This window comes from Hyalella azteca, unplaced genomic scaffold (genome assembly GCF_000764305.2).
Source record: "Hyalella azteca isolate HAZT.00-mixed unplaced genomic scaffold, Hazt_2.0.2 contig12362, whole genome shotgun sequence".
In the NCBI taxonomy this organism is placed as follows: domain Eukaryota; kingdom Metazoa; phylum Arthropoda; class Malacostraca; order Amphipoda; family Hyalellidae; genus Hyalella; species Hyalella azteca.
This window is the reverse complement of record NW_025942322.1, coordinates 1-18464: the sequence shown is the minus strand read 5'-3', so window position 1 is coordinate 18464 and position 18464 is coordinate 1. Positions and strand designations below refer to the sequence as shown.

The window sequence follows — 18464 nt, the reverse complement described above, 5'->3', positions numbered from 1 at the left end:
ATATTGATTAAAACAATTTCCTTTTCTGCAGTTGCAGATTTAATATTATATTTGAATTGTGATTGGCCGAAAGACTTGCGCACCGTAACTCTTTTCAGAATAAGGCAGCCAAATGTCAAAGCATTAGTTTCATTATCAACAAAAGTTGCTTGTAGTAATGCATTGGTTAGGAAAATGTTCAGGAGATTAGGATCCATACCAATGGATACTATGATATTCTTGAAGCGAGTAATTAGTGTTATAAAAGTTCTATCGAACCTGAAGCTATCATAGTGCGTCATTGCCGAAGTTTCAACTATCGAGTTGTGGTTGAGGCTTCAGCCACTAAGTTTTGCCAGAGGTTTAAGCCATCGAGTTCTGGTTGAGGCTTCAGCCACTAAGTTTTGCCAGAGGTTTAAGCCATCGAGTTGTGGTTGAGGCTTCAGTCAGCAAGTTTTGCCAGAGGCTGCAGACATTGAGTTGTTGAGGCTTCAGCCACTGAAATTTGCTAGAGGCTTCAGCCATTGAGTTGTTAATGAGGCGTCAGCCACTAAGTTTTGCATGAGGTTTCAGCCATTGAGTTGTTGTTGAGGCTTCAGCCACTGAGTTTATCTTGAGACTTCAGCATGCGAGTTGTGTTCAATGTTCGAGTACTTACTTACTATATTATTTTTTAAATGAATGAACTTGAAATAAACCGTCTTTAATTTTTGCAGATAATTGTGTACGCAGAAGAAAGTGAAAAGTACATTACTTACTATATTATTTTTTAAATGAATGAACTTGAAATAAACCGTCTTTAATTTTTGCAGGTAATTGTGTACGTAGAAGAAAGTGAAAAATACAGGATTACAGAAAGGAACGATGTTTCTGTCGTGGCTGTGTCAGGACGACAGCGTTACTAACGTGTCCAGAGCTCTGCCACAAGTGTGGCCAGGTATGGATACATTCACCATCTTTGCATCACACGGCCACAATACTTTCACCACACTAATGTGGTGTGGCGTCACCATACTCACCATTGTGGTGGTGCAGCAAATATGGAGCCTCCTCTTCACACCTCTCGACAGAGTAAAGGTGAGGCTCTCAAAATGAGGCTCTTGTGATTAAAATAGCATTACTTAAGCATCCTTTACGTATACTCGTACAATTACTCATGTATCCTTTACGTACACTCTTACAACTAGTTATGTGTCCTTCACGTATACTCGTACTATCCCTCGTATCCTTTACGTGTACAAGTACTTAAATTACGTATCCTTTGCGCATGCTCGTACAATTACTTACGTATCCTCTACGTAAACTCGTACAATTACTTACGTATCCATTACGTTTAATCGTAAAATTACTTACGTATCTTTTAAATATACTCGTACAATTACTCAAGTATCCTTTACGTGTACAATTACTCAAATTACATATCCTTTACGTATGCTCCTAACAATTACTTACGTATCAGTTACGTATACTCGTACAATTACTACAATTATTCGTCTGGTTTTATATACATTGGTAAATACTTTTCCTGCATCATCTCCTAAACTGGGATCGCTCCAAACTTACAGTATATTGCTTGGGCACATGTAATCCACCGGAAATTTAATGTATATCCATCATTAAAAAGTGTCTTATATGCGGCCATTATCGTAATAATAGAAGTTTCTTCTGCTTGACATAGCTGAACAGAACATACGAGTATAACAGAACAGATTATATGAAACCTCTACTTGAAAGCCATCCTAAAGTGACGCAAAAAATGACAGTCGAATCCTAAAAATTGTGAATTTTCGTATCTGGTTAAGATGAACGTGTTGGTTAATTATGATGGTTGTCAGGTAGTTTTTGTTGTGCAGGAGGGTTTTTTTGCTTTTAACTGTTCAGACGCAGACGCTGACTTTTTAGCTTGCTTGTTTTGTTGCATGTAATGTTTTTAAAAACAATGTGCCGTCAATCATTGTTCATTCTGCGCTTTAATTAAGCTTGCGCGCTGACGTAAGGTTATATATCCACCGGATAGCTGACACCTTTTACACAGCTTAGACTAATTACCTTCCAAAGCTTCCTCATAACAAAGATATATTTCCATGTAAAGAATATTTTATGCTAATTCTTTAGGTTCGTAGAAGTCAGTTAAAGAAGACACGGTTTCGCATTACTTATTCACGAGTTTCTGGAAACAGACACAAAATCATAGTAGAAGAACCTAGAAAACTATATAATTATAGAATATTCATATGAAATAAATAATTAATTAATAACCTAAATTAACTATAAACGAATAAAATATAATAAATCCTTACCAAAATTAATGAACATTCGGCAACTATCACAACTAATAAACGAATTACTACTAATTACACCACAGTACAGCTAGGCGAACTCTTGCTCTACTGCTTCAGCTTATTATTAGAAATGAGGACGATTTCTTCAAACGACGGTTTCTTTATTTCAGAGAGCGGTTTCTTTAACCACCCCGTATTTCAGAGAGCGGCTGATGTCGGCTGGAGTTTCCTGATAAACGACAAGAACCAAAGTTTCTGGTCTAAAATATTCGGGGGACATCGCAAGCCGCGCGGGCGAGATGTGGCGGCGAGCGTCCGTAGACTCGAGCAGCTGCGGCGGGCAGGGAGCCTGCCTCCTGTGTACCCCAACGGCTGGTTTGCTGTCGCTGAGAGCCGAGCACTGAAGCCTGGTCAGGTGGGTGCTATACTGGCCAATTATAGTGGAATAAACGTTTGTTGCGACTATATGTTGGTGAAACAACGTTTAATGACAGTGAAACAACGTCTAATGACAAAGAAACAACGTCTAATGACAGTGAAACAAACGTTTGTTACGAGAAAATTTTGATGAAACAACATCTAATGACAGAGAAACAAACGTTTGTTGCGAGTAAATGTTGGTGAAACAACGTCTAATGACAGTGAAACAACGTCTAATGACAGTGAAACAAAGTCTAATGACAGGAAAATAAACGTTTGTTGCGAGTTAATGTTGATGAAACATCTTCTAATCAATGTTTTTTCAACGTGCCTGGTGTTGAAATAACACCTGGTGTTGAATCAATTTCAACAACGCCACATGCCTGGTTGCTTAGGGCGGTGCCGGAGGTTTGGAAGCAGCAGGTTGTTATAATGCCTGAATATTCTACATACGAGCGACTGAACATGCGACGTGATTTCGTTCAGTTTTCTTCATTTTGCACGTCATTTGTTCTATTTCTTACGTTATTTTTTTGTACGTCATTTGTAAGTTTGTGTGCACTATCGATATCAAGGCTTTAATTTACGTTTGTTCATATAACTAATCATGACTTAAAAGATGACGCGATTTAAGTAGAGGACGACGAAACGTTGTCGTTGAAATAAAGCATGTGCGCAAGAAATTCGCAACGTAATGAAACCCCATGGAATATTTTCCTGATATTATCGATAAACTTCACTCGGAATGTTAACGTTATGCAAAAGTGTATCTAAAACTACTGTCGTTAAGTCGCTTACCATCGAAATGTAACGCTTCACCGTAACATAACGTAATGTAACGTAGCATAACGTAAAGTAACGTAACGTAAAGTAGAATAATGTAGCGTAACGTAACGTGACTTCACGCAACGTAACGCAACGTAACGCAACGTAACGTAACGTAACGTGACGTAACGTACGTAACGTAACGTAACGTGACGTAACGTACGTAACGTAATATTACACCGCTAAGTAACACCCTAACCCCCGGCACAGGTGCGTCAGGTGCAGGCGTTGGGGCAGACGTTAGCGGTGTACCGGGGAGCGGGGGGCGCTGTGTGGGCGCTGGACGCCCACTGCCCCCACCTGGGGGCGGACATGGCGGTGGGGGGCGCCGTGAAGGGGGACTGCCTTGAGTGCCCCTTCCACGGCTGGCAGTTCCGGGGGCAAGATGGCGCCTGCACAGTCATACCTTACGCTAAAAAAAGTAAGAGTATTTCCATTTTTGCACGCAGGCTTAATTTCATTAATTTCATGAATGGATAAATGTATGATATTTTGTTAAATGTATTTATTAGAATCTCTATTTTAATGTTCCAATGTGGTTATGTTCAACTGTTATCTGAAATCGAGAATAGAGAAAATATCAAAGTAATTAAAATACTTGGTAATACTTAAATGTATTAAATGTAAATGTAATACTTTTGCATCTTAAGGCTCTTTAGTTCTTAGAGTTAGTCTAGGTTTAGGTTAGGCCAGGCTAGGGAAGACAAGAAATTAGGTTAGGGCCAGTTAGGCCAAGCTAGGAAAGGCTGGAATAGGCTGGGTGAGAGCTCACCCCTTAATAAATAATGCCGGATTAGGCTAGGCTAGCCCTTGCTAAATAAGGTTGGATAAGGCCAGGTTAGCCCCTGCTAAATAAGGCTGGATAAGGCTAGGTTAGGCCATGCTATGTACGGCTGGAACAGGCTAGGTTAGCCCCTGCTAAATAAGGCTGAATTAGGCTATGTTAGTCCTTGCTAAATAAGGCTGGATTTTTCTAAGTTACCCTTGCTAAATAATGCTGATAAGGCTAGGTTACCCTTGCTAAATAATGCTGGATAAGGCTAGGTTACCCTTGCTAAATAATTCTGGATAAGGCTAGGTTATCCTTGCAAAAAAAGGCTGGAATAGTCTAGGTTAGCCATTGCTAAATAAGGCTGGATTAGCCTAAGTTTCATCATCCATTTTGTATTTCATTACCCACGACCTCGGCAGTTCCCGACGTAGCCAAAGTCCGTCACTGGGAAACCCAGGAGACGAACGGCTTCGTCTTCGTGTGGCATGACGCTGAGGGCAGACCGCCACAGTGGCGAGTGCCTGAAGTGGCGGCTGTGGCGACGAGGGAATGGCGCTACAGAGGGCGGACTCGATATTTTGTTAAAATGTATTTATTAGAGTCTCTATTTTAATATTTCAGTGTGGTTATGTTCAAATATGGTCTGATATCGAAAATAGCGAAAATGTCACAGATACTTTTACATTCTACGGCTCTTCAGTTCTTAGGGTTAGTATAGGTTTAGGTCAGGCCAGGCTAGGAAAGACAAAGAATTAGGTTAGGACCAGTTAGACCAAACTGGGAAAGGCTAGAATTGGTCAAGCAGGACTAATTAAGATCGGCCAAGCAGGGCTAAACTGGATAAGGCTAGGTTACCCCTTGCTAAATAAGGCTGGATAAAGCTATGTTACCCTTGCTAAATAATGCTGGATAAGGCTAGGTTACCCCTTGCTAAATAATGCTGGATAAGGCTAGGTTACCCCTTGCTAAATAATGCTGGATAAGGCTAGGTTACCCCTTGCTAAATAAGACTGGATAAGGCTAAGTTCTATCATCCATTTTATGTATCGTTACCCACCACCCACGACCTCCGCAGTCCCCGACGTAGCCAAAGTCCGTCACTGGGAGACGCAGGAGACGAACGGCTTCGTCTTCGTGTGGCATGACGCTGAGGGCAGACCGCCACAGTGGCGCGTGCCTGAAGTGGCGGCTGTGGCGACGAGAGAGTGGCGCTACAGAGGGCGGACGGAGCACGAGGTGCTGGCTCACATACAGGTGATTGCGAGGGTAACAGTGAGGGTTATTACTAGTAACAGGGAGGATAATTGAGAGGGTAATTGAGAGGGTAATTGAGAGGGTAATTGTGAGGGTAATTGTGAGGGTAATTGTAAGGTAAATTGTGGGGCCAATTGTGAGGGTAATTGTGAGGGTACTTTTGAGGGTAATAAGCAGTGCGTAATTTTGTATCACAATAAATGTGAGCAGTTCATTAGACATGAACTGCTTGCATCAGAGAGGCGGGCATTGATTTTCGATTAGTCATTTGTTAGTCCGAAGTCAATTACTATTACCTCAATTATGATACTTGAAGCATGAGTAAGACTGATGCCTTTTTCACGGTTTCTGACATACAAAAGTTAATTTGGAAATGGAAATGAATGCTGGGCATCTAGTGCGAAGTTCATCAGAAAAGAACCATCAAAGTTTCTTCAGGTTCACAGAGAAAGAAAACATTTTCAGAAGCCAGGGATATAATTACTTTATAGTTTTGGAATGACTTTAACGTTATCATGAGGACCATTTTTACCGTTACCATTCTTTGGCACAATTTACACTGTTTATTAGGTTTTCCAGTACCTATTTTTATGTACCTCATAATGTTTTCGCTGTTCATTGTACTATTTAATAATTAAGTGGGTAACATTGTATCTGTGCTATATAAGAATTATTGTTTATCATTGTACTTGTACTATATAATAATAGTTTATTATTGTACTTGTACTATATAATAATTGTTTATCATTGTATTTGTACTATATAATAATTGTTTATCATTGTACTTGTACTAATAATAATTGTTTATCATTGTACTTGTACTATATAATAAATTTTTATCATTGCATTTGTATTATAAAACTTGCGACGTTCTCTAAGCCCATGCGAGGGCCCTAACAATGCCTCGCTGCCCTCCAGGAGATCCCTGAGAACGGCGCTGACATCGCCCACCTCGGCCACCTCCACGTACCCAGCGTCTTCAAGGGGGCAGACCTGTTCTCAGTGTTCTCCAGCAACACGGTGAGAACAACGTGCTGGTGTTCTCCAGCAACATGGTGAGAACAACGTGCTGGTGATCTCCAGCAACATGGTGAGAACAATGTGCTGGTGTTGTCCAGCAACACGGTGAGAACAACGTGCTGGTGTTCTCCAGCTACACGGTGAGAACAACGTGCTGGTGTTCTCCAGCAACACGGTGTAAGGGTATCAATGAGGCTAAACGGCATCAGTCGAACCGGTGGGTAATAATGGACGCATCACACAACAACTTTAATGAAATATAAACGAATTGACAATTTAACTTAGGAACAAGGCAAGATCCGATGAAGGAATGCAGTTAGCCGACGGGAGAATCCCAGACGACTGACGGTGCAGTTATGGAAGACTGACGGTAAGGTTACGGACGACTGACACTAGTTACGGACGACTGGAGGTAGAGCCACGGACGACTGACGGTAGAGTTACGGACGACAGGCACTTGAGTTACGGTCGACTGACGGTAGAGTTACGGACGACTGACGGTAGGGTTACGGACGACTGGCACTAGTTACGGACGACTGGAGGTAGAGCCACGGAGGACTGACGGTAGGGTTACGGACGACTGACAAGAGTTACGGACGACTGGAGGTAGAGCCACGGACGAGTNGGTGTTCTCCAGCAACACGGTGAGAACAACGTGCTGGTGTTCTCCAGCAACACGGTGAGAACAACGTGCAGGTGTTCTCCAGCAACACGGTGAGAACAACGTGCTGGTGTTCTCCAGCAACACGGTGAGAACAACGTTTAGGTATCCTCCAGCAACACGGTGAGAACAACGAGCTGGTGCTGTCTGGCAACGTTTCGAGAATAACTTCCGTATCAATGCGTGCACCTACCTCCTAATTAAACCTTCCCTTCACTTATAAACTTACTCCACAACGTGCAAACTAACCCTACAATTTGCAAACATACCCGAATTTGTAAACCTATCCCACAAATAATAAATCTATTTCCTAATTTGTAAACTTTCCATCTATAGTTATCAAACCAACCTACTAATTTGTAAACAAAACCTCTATTTTTAGACCTCCTTCCTGATTTGTAGGCCTCCCATCTAATTTTCAAACCTACCCCCAAATGTGTTAACTTGTCCTCCAAATTTCTAACCCACCTGCATCCCCAGTTCCTGGACGTGGCCAAACACGAGTGGCGTGGGGTCTGGAGCCCCATGGAGGGGGAAGACTCGCACGTGGCCACCGTCAACATCGAACACGCCTTCAACCTTAAGCCTGGGGGGTTAAGATTATTCAAAATGACCGTCCAAGCTTTGCAGGTAAACGATGCACCCATCATACTTTTGATTACCCGCCAAATTTAATTGTATCATCTCGAGTGGTGATGAGTGTGAGTAGCAGCCTATTGTGTTCATGTTCCTTCATGCTTGCGCACAACACACATGTCCATCACTCACCCGATAGAATGTTAAAACTTTAATTCTAGAAGTTAATTTTAAAAATAAATGTATTAAATAGTTCCATTAATTAACTGGTCACCCACATTCCCCCAGATCGGGCCGGGTTTGGTTCACCTTCACCTCAACACGACGCTGGGTAAAGGTGTCCTGGTACAGACCGTCACGCCGCTGGCGCCCCTCAAGCAGAAGATCGTCCACCACCTCTACTCCGCCCCCACCTTCGTAGCCCCATTCGCTAAATTCGTACTGCACTCGGAAGCTTGTCATGTGCGTTTGATTTTCATGCTGGTATACAAAGTGATAAATATGAGTTAATATCTTTATGATACTAGTATCTTTATGAGATTATTATCTCTATGATATTAATATCTTTAAGATATTTATATCTTTATGAGATTAATATCTTTTTCCGTTTTTGCACAGATGTAGGTTCATCATCCGTTTCAAAGCGGATTTTTTTATATCAACTACAAAACTCATGATATTTTTTTCGACGCTGATATCGATTTGACTCGATCCAATGCTTCAATTTATATTCTTGTCAAGAAATTCTGAGTCAGTCATTACTGCCGTTGTTGTACAAGTATATAATATACATATATTCAGCTGCTGACAAGGGGCAAGTGGCTTCGAATATCTGTAGCGATATTTTTAGCGCATTTTCTCATTTATGGAAAAAATGCACTATTGTGCTCGCCATGTCCGTCTGTCTGTCTGTCTGTCTGTCTGTCTGTCTGTCCGTCCGTGACCTCAAGTTTTCGTCGACGAGAAAATGCGCTCTCTGTCACTCACTGCCGTGAGTACTGCATGAGTTATATTTTTTTAATAAAAGCCAAGCTGGTGTCGAGGTTGCCACCAAATTATTACAAATGGCTTATTCATGCTTTATGAAACAAAGGTGAATGCCTAAAGAAATGCGAAAATCCATTCATTTGATTTACTTTTTACACCTCTCGATTTTTTGCTTTTGATTAGTGAGCTTAGCTCGAAAAGTCGCCAGTGAGTGGCATACGGACGAAGTTGCGAGCTCGCCTAACTCTTTTTAGCGCATTTTCTCATTTATGGAAAAAATATAACTCAGTACTCACTGCAGTGAGTGACAGAGAGCGCATTTTCTCGTCGACGAAAACGATGTCACGGACGGACAGACAGACGGACATGGAGAGTACAATAGTGCATTTTTTCCATAAATGAGAAAATGCGCTAAGCACGAGAAAATGCGCTCTCTGTCACTCACTGCAGGGGGTACTGATCTATTTTTTATTTTAAAGTAACAGATCTTCTCCGTTCTGTCTCCGCAACTATGCCTAATAGTTCTTGTGACTTGTGCAGCTGGAGCGCGACATTATGATCTGGAACAGCAAGCAGTACATGAGCCGGCCGCTGCTCGTCGCCGAGGACAAACTCATCAAGAAATTCCGCACCTGGTACCGTCAGTTCTACTCACCCAACTCCCCCACCGCCGAGTCCGTGGCCTCCTCAGACCTGGACTGGTGATGAATGAGTGGTGAAATTACGAGAGAGATACGGCGGTCTGGTTATGATGTTATCTGAATTAACAACAGAGATAGGGTGGTCTGGTTGTGACGTAAACTGGATTAACAACAGAGATACGGTGGTTTGGTTGTGATGTAAAGTGGATTAACAACAGAGATACGGCGGTCTGGTTATGATGTCATCTTGATTAACAAGAGAGATACGACGGTCTGGTTATGACTTCATTCTGAATTAACAACAGAGATACGACGGCATGGTTATGATGTCATCTGGATTAACAACAGAGATACGACAACATGGTTATGATGTCATCTGGATTAACAACAGAGATAAGGCGGTCTGGTTATGACGTCATCTGGTTTAACAACAGAGATACGGTGGTCTGGTTATGACGTAAACTGAATTAACAACAGAGATACGACGGTCTTGTTATGACTCCAAAGAGAATTTATGACATGGTTTACGACACAAGACCACATAAGACCACATGGCAACATTTTTAGTGCAAGACCACTGTGGATTTATCCAACCCGAGCTTTGGTAAGCTGTTTCGTTGTCATTGAATTCTTAATAGCTAACTTATTTCCTGAGAACAATTAGTAAATTAGCTACAACACCCACCCGGATTACTTCTACCTTAACAAGTTGAATCTGCTATATAATTGAGCTACTGTAACTGATTAATATCCTAATGCTTTTGGGGAAGGTTACTTTGAATGCGTGAACTCAAAATATAGGCTAATTTACCTTATAGAGGTTGCCCATTGCTCATGTCATTTTATTTGTTTGAAGAATTTCCATCGTCATTAATGCATTCAAGTTGAATGAAAAAAAATTTATTGACAATTCTCTGCGAAGAAAATCGTGATAATGAAAAACTTTTGTGAGAAAACAATAATATATAATTACTCGCAAAGAATCCACGGTTCGTAAGTTCCTTCTTTCGTACATCAACGAGTAATGCATGGAAAACATCGCTCAAATCTGGCACAACAATGTTATCCAACGATTTTGAATCTATCCTGACTGCTTCATAACCAACTATACTTAATGGTTATAGCGTCTTACGTAATTATATCTCTAGTATGCGAAGTAGCGATAACCGCGCAAAAATGCTCATTATAATAAATAAGTTTCGTAGAGTTTTCCCAATGAAATTATTTTTACGGAATTACCTCATTTTTCGTAACAATCTACCAACAAAAAAATAGATCAGTACTCACTGCAGGGAGTGACAGAGAGCGCATTTTCTCACGTCCGTCCGTCCGTGACGGACGAACGGACAGACATGACGAGCACAATGTCACGGACGGACGGACATGATAAGCACAATTAATGGCGCCTTTTTCAATAAACGAGAAAATGCGTTAAAAAGACCGCACGCTCCACATGTATTTGCGCGTAACATTCACTTTTACTTGTATACCCTAGATATATCTCGGCGTTACTGAAGAAAGCGGATATTTAATTTAGCGTAGTCAAGGCTTAGATATTTCTATTAATTCTGAATCTTTCGATGGCTAATTTTATTGTTCACTTACATTGACAGTGTGAATTAGCGTACAAGATTAGTTTATATTTATGCTTCCATCAACCTTGTAGAGTCGTACGTGTTTAAGTTTATGAATATTTATATGTTGTTGGCGCATGCGCGTATGTTGTGCTTTACCTGCTACAAAGCATGGCCCGTATTATCAAAATACGGGGGCCGTACTATCGAAAAAAATTGAGAATTCGTATTTCCGTCATTCGTAACTGACGGGTTTTGAAGAGATGCTCACCAATCACGAACGAGAAATTAGCCGCTATGTGTACTTTGGCTGCTACGTGTACCTAGGCCAATATAGTGTTTTTTCAATTTTTGCTACATATAGTGTACATATGCAAATTTTGATAGTACGGCTCCCATTTGCCTACCATTTGCAAGCTAAATACTGTTGCTCAAAAATTCAGACCAATTGCAGGCTAGTTGTTACTACCATCGCAGCAGCTTACGATGTTTTAGAAGTTTAAAAGAATTTACATGCAAATATGTGACATAAAGAGGACAGAGTGTTTTATCGCGCACATATTTTAAGTTGTTGTATTAAATTTTCAATAAAGGTTAAATTCTTGATAAGGGTTGAATTCATTTAATGCCTGCATTATCTTTTCGATATTGAAGCACAATATACTGATGATATAAAAATAAAAATGAAATTATAGGGCCCGAATGGAACCAGCAGGAGGCTTGTGTCATAAGCTGTTCACAAGTTAAATTGTTAATTTTCTGGATAATTGCGACTTGGAATTATGGAATTGCGATAATTTAATAATAATTAAATTATCTGATGATTGCGACTATGGAATTTGAAACCGTCTAATTTCTCTCAAACGGGCACTGGTATAAACACGTAATTGTGACGTAGCTAATATATGTATTATTAGCAGCCCATGTTGCCGTACGCTCAAAATATGACGCCTGTGAACAGAATATTCATATGAGCAGATTAACGGTTTGCTTCCTCCTTATCCCCTACTTTACCATTAATGATATTGTAGTTACGTAAGATAAACTGCATAAATGGGTAAATATTAACGATACTTTCTCGGTTAAGACGCCTGAACTCATCGTTCATTCGCAAGTTTCATGCCAGCTCACCCTCCTCGGCAACGTGGACTTATCAGTTATCTAAGACAACTATGACGTTTATCATCTTATCAGTATTAGGCTCGGAATGCTCAGGTGATAAGAACTTGGGTCTGTACTTTAGCAGCTCTACGCTAGTCTGCCCTGTGATGGTGAAACGTGCAGGGTGAGCCTGTGTTGAGACAAGCTTTGGCTGTTGACACGATTAACGGCATGTGGTCTTTGCAAGGATTAGTTTTGACTTTAAAATTCTTACAGTTCATTTAGTTGCGACGGAGTGAATAGTTGAGAGATTCCGAGTTGAGCTATCCTCTGTTATGAATCTCCCGACGTTTCAGAACACAAGCCTTTTTTTCATTTAACCTTTTAATTTTGTACAACAGTACAAAGCTACTAATATCTACCTCCAATAAGTTCAGTCTTCGGTGAGGACTGCATTCTCCGTATATTCAAGGAAGCTTGATTTGTCAGTACAGGCAACCAAAAAATTTACATTGACCTACAAGTACTTTAGAATATGTCGACGCCCGTTCTGAGTTTTTGGCAAAGCTTCACTTCCGAATTCCGGTATTTGGATAGAGTAATCACAGTGGTGTTAAAGGTTGGAGATAGATTGCTTTAGCCATTGTTGAGGTTGCTTTAGCTATTGTACTCTCCACCGCCATCGGAAAGTGACCATTGTCCATTTTACCTCCAACCAAGACCTTTCCACCGCCCACCGACGAGTAAGGGAAGAGTGATTTTCGGCAAGTCTCTAACGCCGTGCAGTTCCTCCGGTATAGACAAAAAGATGTTCCGTGCAGAAAATGATTAGCATAATTAACACAATGCATTTTTTATACGTCTGGAATAGAAACTAAATTTTGATTTTTGAGACAGTAGGCATCAGACTCGGACTCATGAGCCAGCGCCTCGGACCCTCCAACATGAGGCGCTTCCATTCGTTTCCTAAGATACTTATGACTCTAGTGGGAATAGTATCCGTATTTTTGCTACTTAGTTCACAGATAAACAATGGTGTAAATTGGAAAATTAACCCAAACGATACTGAATTCGCGTCTGAAATCTTCTTGGAGCTGTTGCCGTACAGCGCCTCGTTGGCTCTGGAACAACCAAACGGTCCCGTAATACACTTCCTCGAAGGCTATGGCCACACGACTTACTCGAACAGAATGTTGTGTGCCATCGAGTCCGCGTGTGTAGCCAATCCCAATAGTTCAGTGATCGTGCACATGAAATCTACCAAACTTCTATGGACGCCAGAAATCGTGCAACTCTTGGACGCTTTTATCAACTTACGCGTGGTGACGTTGGACCAAGAAGAGCTCTTCAAGAAGTCCCCGCTGAAGACCTGGTACGAACAGAGGAGGTGGCAGCAGAGTTCTTGGCCGGTCTCTCATTTCAACGATGCCGTCAGGTACATAATACTCTCCTACCTGATGAGCTAAATTACCAATTATTCATCATATTGAACGGAGCTTTCTTGAACGCTTTATTGAATGGAGAATTAAATGACTAAATAAAAGGCCTTTGTAGCTCAACGTTCAGTTGTGCAGGACTCTAATGATGTGAGCTTCAGTACTGTATAGTGGGATGTATATGATAGGATGGTACTAAGTGGATATTAATCGTGGAGGGCTTTCTTTATTAGAGTATTTACTGGCGATCTATTGTTTTTCAAATAGTGCGTTTATGCAGATAATAATATCATTTGCACGTTGGCATATAATTGTTAATTGTATCCATCATTATTTATCATTAGACCGTTTTACTGCCTTAATAAAACTCATTTAATAGATTAAGTGGACGTGGCACTCACTCATGACCCTTAATTAATTAGTTAACAATAACATGGCTGTTGAATCAAAAGTGGTTTTCTTGATCACAAAAAATCTGTTGAAAAAAAAGCTACATGATTATTTCATTTTAATCATGGATGTGGCAAAATTTTCTAATTTTGTCTGGACTGTAAATCTCCCTAGGAACTACCATCAGATACAATTGCATAATTTCTTTAATGCTACTCAAATTACACTTTCGTTCAAATTTATAAATTCAAGGATGACTTTAATGAGACAATATTAATGTGCAGATGGCTGATTCTGTACCACTACGGTGGAGTATACATGGATACAGACTCCATTTCCATCCGTCCCCTGACGCCCCCCTCGTTCGCGGCCCTCAACTTCGTGGGCTTGGAGTCGAACCAGTGGCTGGGAGCTGGAGTTATCGGACTCGCTACCTCGCATCACTGGCTTCCGAGACTGGCATTGGAATCCATCGCCAACAACTTTCAACCGCAAGAATGGGGTGCCATGGGCCCCAAACTCCTCACAAAAGTCGTTTCGGAAAGGTTGGAAGTGTGAAAACCTAATATAAGGCTTGCTTAGTACTTTCAACGGACGTGAAAACATAAATCAGGTACCATGATCTCTATTCAAATGTTATGAGTATTCAAATGATTCCAACCTATGATGATCAAATTATTCCAAATTATTCTAATTAGTACTAAATTAATTCAACTACTCGACTGCTTGGAAAAATCTTTAAAGACATCCAACCCAGACTCCTCCCAAGCATCTTCCACTACAGCGCAACTTCAAGTCACATGAAGTTTAGAACATATGAATTTAATGTAGAGCATTTAAATTTACAATGGTTAAGTAAAATTAGATTTCCAAATATTACTTTGAATAATTAATCAGACGTTGAAGCATTTTATTTTAATTGAACGTGTTCAGACGATCGGAAGCTAGTTCCATACTGGATGAAGACAAAAGAACTCCTGTGGATTAGTACCGTGAACTCACCTTAAAGACTCAGTGCGAAGATCGTTGGTTTCGCTAGGTATCCACGGATCCCTCCAGAGCCAACGGCTCTGGAGGATCAATGCGTGCTGCTGGCTAACAGCCGCTCGTCTCCGTTCCCCGTACGTAGGCAGATAACTCGGAGAAATACAGCAAAGCACAAAGAGTCCCCAACCCTAAACATCCCCCTGTCACCTATAACCGACCAAATCATGCGCAATGCGCCTTTTCATCTCTTACTGACTTTTCCATTTCTCCTTCCTTTTTCTGGCCACTCTGCGCCACCTCTTGTTCTTTTCCACTTCTTCTTATTTACACCGCAACAACAACAGAGAGTGCGAGAGTGGTCAATGCAATGAGCTGAACGCAAGTGCAGCCCGAGTGATGCTCCGCTATAGTGCGACGTCTAAAAATCCACTGACCGGAAAGCAGTTGCAGCTTAATTAATACGGAGAGTGACTGCAACATTCTGGCAAATGCTGTAATAGCGATACTAATACAGCAAAGCACATAGAGTCCCCAGCCCTAAACATCCCCCTGTCACCTATAACCGACCAAATCATGCGCAATGCGCCTTTTCATCTCTTACTGACTTTTCCATTTCTCCTTCCTTTTTCTGGCCACTCTGCGCCACCTCTTGTTCTTTTCCACTTCTTCTTATTTACACCGCAACAACAACAGAGAGTGCGAGAGTGGTCAATGCAATGAGCTGAACGCAAGTGCAGCCCGAGTGATGCTCCGCTATAGTGCGACGTCTAAAAATCCACTGACCGGAAAGCAGTTGCAGCTTAATTAATACGGAGAGTGACTGCAACATTCTGGCAAATGCTGTAATAGCGATACTGGAGTGCATTTGGAACATTTGGAAGTTTGACTTTTAAAGTACAATCGAATTTAAATTGCACAGCAATTTTGTACAAATTGCTTAACATAAATTTATTCCTTATTTTGATGCATAATTGCCGTTTCATGCGCAGATGTGGCTTGGTCATGCCATACACCGGTAGCAGCAAATGCTCGGACCTGACACTGCTGCCTCGTGAAGCCTTCTACAACATCCCATGGTTCGTGTTCAGCTTATTTTAAGAAACTGAGAAGATTAAAAATGTAACTTACGAGCATAGTTTAATCGGTTGAGGCTAGATTGGGTTTGGCGATCTTAGAACGCTTTTATCATCTTGGCACACAAGACAAGATTAAGCACATTATGAAGCATGAGTTTGAATGTCAGGTTATTAGTATGAGCATGAAATAACAATACACTTGCAAAACCGGTTTTTCCGATTCCACAATGTGATTTATTCACAGATTTGCCTAACTTCTTGCGTTTCATGATTGCAGGTGGAGGTATCAGAGGTTCGTGAACCCTGACAGGAACCACATTTTGTCCTCAAAGCTTCTCGGGAACAAGTCGGTGTATGTGGTTCATATATGGAACCACCTCACGCAGTCCATCTCGGTTCCCCTCAACGCACCGCCCACCGCCATCTACAGAGGAGACCCAGAAACTAACAGGATCCCTCGGACCAAAGAATTCCCACGCCCAGACTCCAGTGGGAAAACTCCCTCGAATCTCGCACATGAAGAAAAATTTTACTCTGTTTTAGCGGTAATTGCTAAAAATGTATGTCCAATCACTGTAGATTTAGCAAAATATTATTTATAACTTTCTTGAACAAAATTGTTTTTATTATAGTGGTAAATTATTGTCATTGTAATATTAATATTCAGTATATTGTACATTTTGCAACCCAACCTACTGCAGTACAAGCATTACGCTCACTGTAGATAGTACTCTCCTGCGGTATGTAAATAATACTACCCTGCCTGATGTACATAATACTCTCCTACCTGATGAGCTATATTACGAATGATTCATCAAATTGATGTAACTACTGCTTTCTTTAATGGAGAATTATACAGAATAAATAATAGATAAACAAAATAGTGTCCGTGAATGGGACCGAAGTTCAAATGAACTGAAACAATCAACCATCATTCTGTGAATTCCCCTCAGGGGGGACGTCTGACGTGTGTCTGTGCTCGTAAAAAGTCCTATGGGATTTCGCGCTCCTAGGGGGATTGTTCCTGAGCGCCCCACTGCTGAGCTCGCGGTGTCTGACTGCAGGTTTCTGTTGTGGGGTTAAGTTATTATGTAGGTAGGACTCCTTACATTAAGTTATTATGTAGGTAGGATTCCTTGCATTTCCCTTCTCTGTCTCTCTCGTGCGGGCGGCCGACGTCCCGTGTAAGCGACTTCTTTTTCGAGTGTCTTCGTTTCTGTTGCTTTTCACCAGTTCCTCCTTGTCACTTCGTCTCTTTGAGATGCTAACGCTGTTTCTTTCGAGCCAGCCTCGGCGAGCTGGACAATTGAGATCTTCCGTCCCTTGTGGGTGATGATTAATATGAGATATTGAATAATTGAGACCTTCCGCCTCGCTTGCGATGTTAACTTTTGACCTCCGGTGCGAAATAGCTTGGTAGCTGAAGCGCTAGCAAACCATTGTACTACTAATACTACAGTACTACTACTACTACTACTCATTCTGTGAATTGATAAATTAATGAAATCGGATCAAATCGACCAATGACCCGTGCATGTACTCTTCTTCACAAGAAGAAAAATTAATTATTATTGGGTGCTTGGACGACATTTTCTTAGCTGACCTTCTTCTAGGCTTTCGAAACTTATTAACTTCAAGCCTACAGATGACTTTCCAAATGAGAGAATACTCTTCAAATCCTGTTCCGCAAAGGAATCACTAGACTTGGATTTATCAGATTATATGTGCTGCTCATATACCGTCGTCTGTCTGTATACTTAACTGTTCGTATCTCCTTGCGTCCCAAGTATTTCACCTGAGCGCAGCGCAAGTTTTGACGGAAGTTTCAACCACCGATAAGACATTAGCAACGCGTGAATGTCAAAAATGTTCATAATAATACTCATTATTATATCTTTAGACCATTTTAATTTAGAATGTTTGCAATTATACGAAAGTTTTAGTTATATTTCACTTGAGATTCCATTCATATATTGGGAATGACACCATGATAGCATTGGTGCGGTTACCAATTACTAGGACAAGTTTCTAAACTAGTGGTACAATTGTCACTATATAATTGATGAAAAGCTTCCATTGCGACCTTTTGATGACAATTATAAAAAATTTTGGCTGAAAGATTTTATAAAATAGGGTCCCGAACAAAACTCGTCCCACTGCTTAATTCCATCAACATGAACCTTGAACCGAGCTTATTTCTTTTATCGAAGCCCGACATTATTTGCCCGACCGCTCCATGATGATGAATTTTTTAGTTTAGGCGAGACAGATTCTGCTATGAGTGCGTGAGAAAGTAAAAAATAAACTTTAATAACTCAAGGATACCTGTTTCATCTGATTACCAGTGACTGGAAGCAGGTGTCTTGTTGCCCGATGCTCCCGATAACGCACTTACGTTGACAAATATCTAGTCTAATTATTATTAAGGTCCGGCAGTGATCACTTTTTCAAGTTATGTCGTCTAATGAATTATGTCGTCTTTT

At 41.0% G+C, this 18464-nt stretch overlaps 2 protein-coding genes across 2 annotated transcripts; both read left to right on the top strand.

The window, feature by feature from the left end:
• Positions 1-791: 791 nt before the first annotated feature.
• LOC108673947 (cholesterol 7-desaturase nvd) lies at positions 792-10729 on the top strand (the record flags this gene model as incomplete). The annotated part of the gene is given in 8 exon segments (XM_018161838.2): positions 792-1056; positions 2464-2676; positions 3717-3927; positions 5354-5532; positions 6451-6552; positions 7694-7843; positions 8078-8251; positions 9317-10729. Coding segments are annotated over 8 exon segments (1407 nt in total). The 3' UTR covers positions 9482-10729.
• A 1538-nt stretch (positions 10730-12267) lies between these two features.
• LOC108673948 (lactosylceramide 4-alpha-galactosyltransferase) lies at positions 12268-16958 on the top strand. The gene is made up of 4 exons (XM_018161840.2): positions 12268-13527; positions 14203-14463; positions 15895-15981; positions 16259-16958. The coding sequence occupies exons 1-4, from the start codon at positions 13010-13012 to the stop codon at positions 16581-16583; spliced, it is 1191 nt and encodes a 396-aa protein (XP_018017329.2). The 5' UTR covers positions 12268-13009; the 3' UTR covers positions 16584-16958.
• The last annotated feature ends 1506 nt before the right edge of the window (positions 16959-18464 follow it).

What these genes read in the sequence shown, in the direction of transcription:
- LOC108673948 (XM_018161840.2), top strand. Translation starts at nt 13,010, where the DNA reads ATGAGCCAGCGCCTCGGACCCTCCAACATGAGGCGCTTCCATTCGTTT. An exon ending in CATTTCAACGATGCCGTCAG is followed by an intron (nt 13,528 to 14,202) that starts GTACATAATACT and finishes ATTAATGTGCAG; the next exon opens with ATGGCTGATTCTGTACCACT. An exon ending in GCCTTCTACAACATCCCATG is followed by an intron (nt 15,982 to 16,258) that starts GTTCGTGTTCAG and finishes TCATGATTGCAG; the next exon opens with GTGGAGGTATCAGAGGTTCG.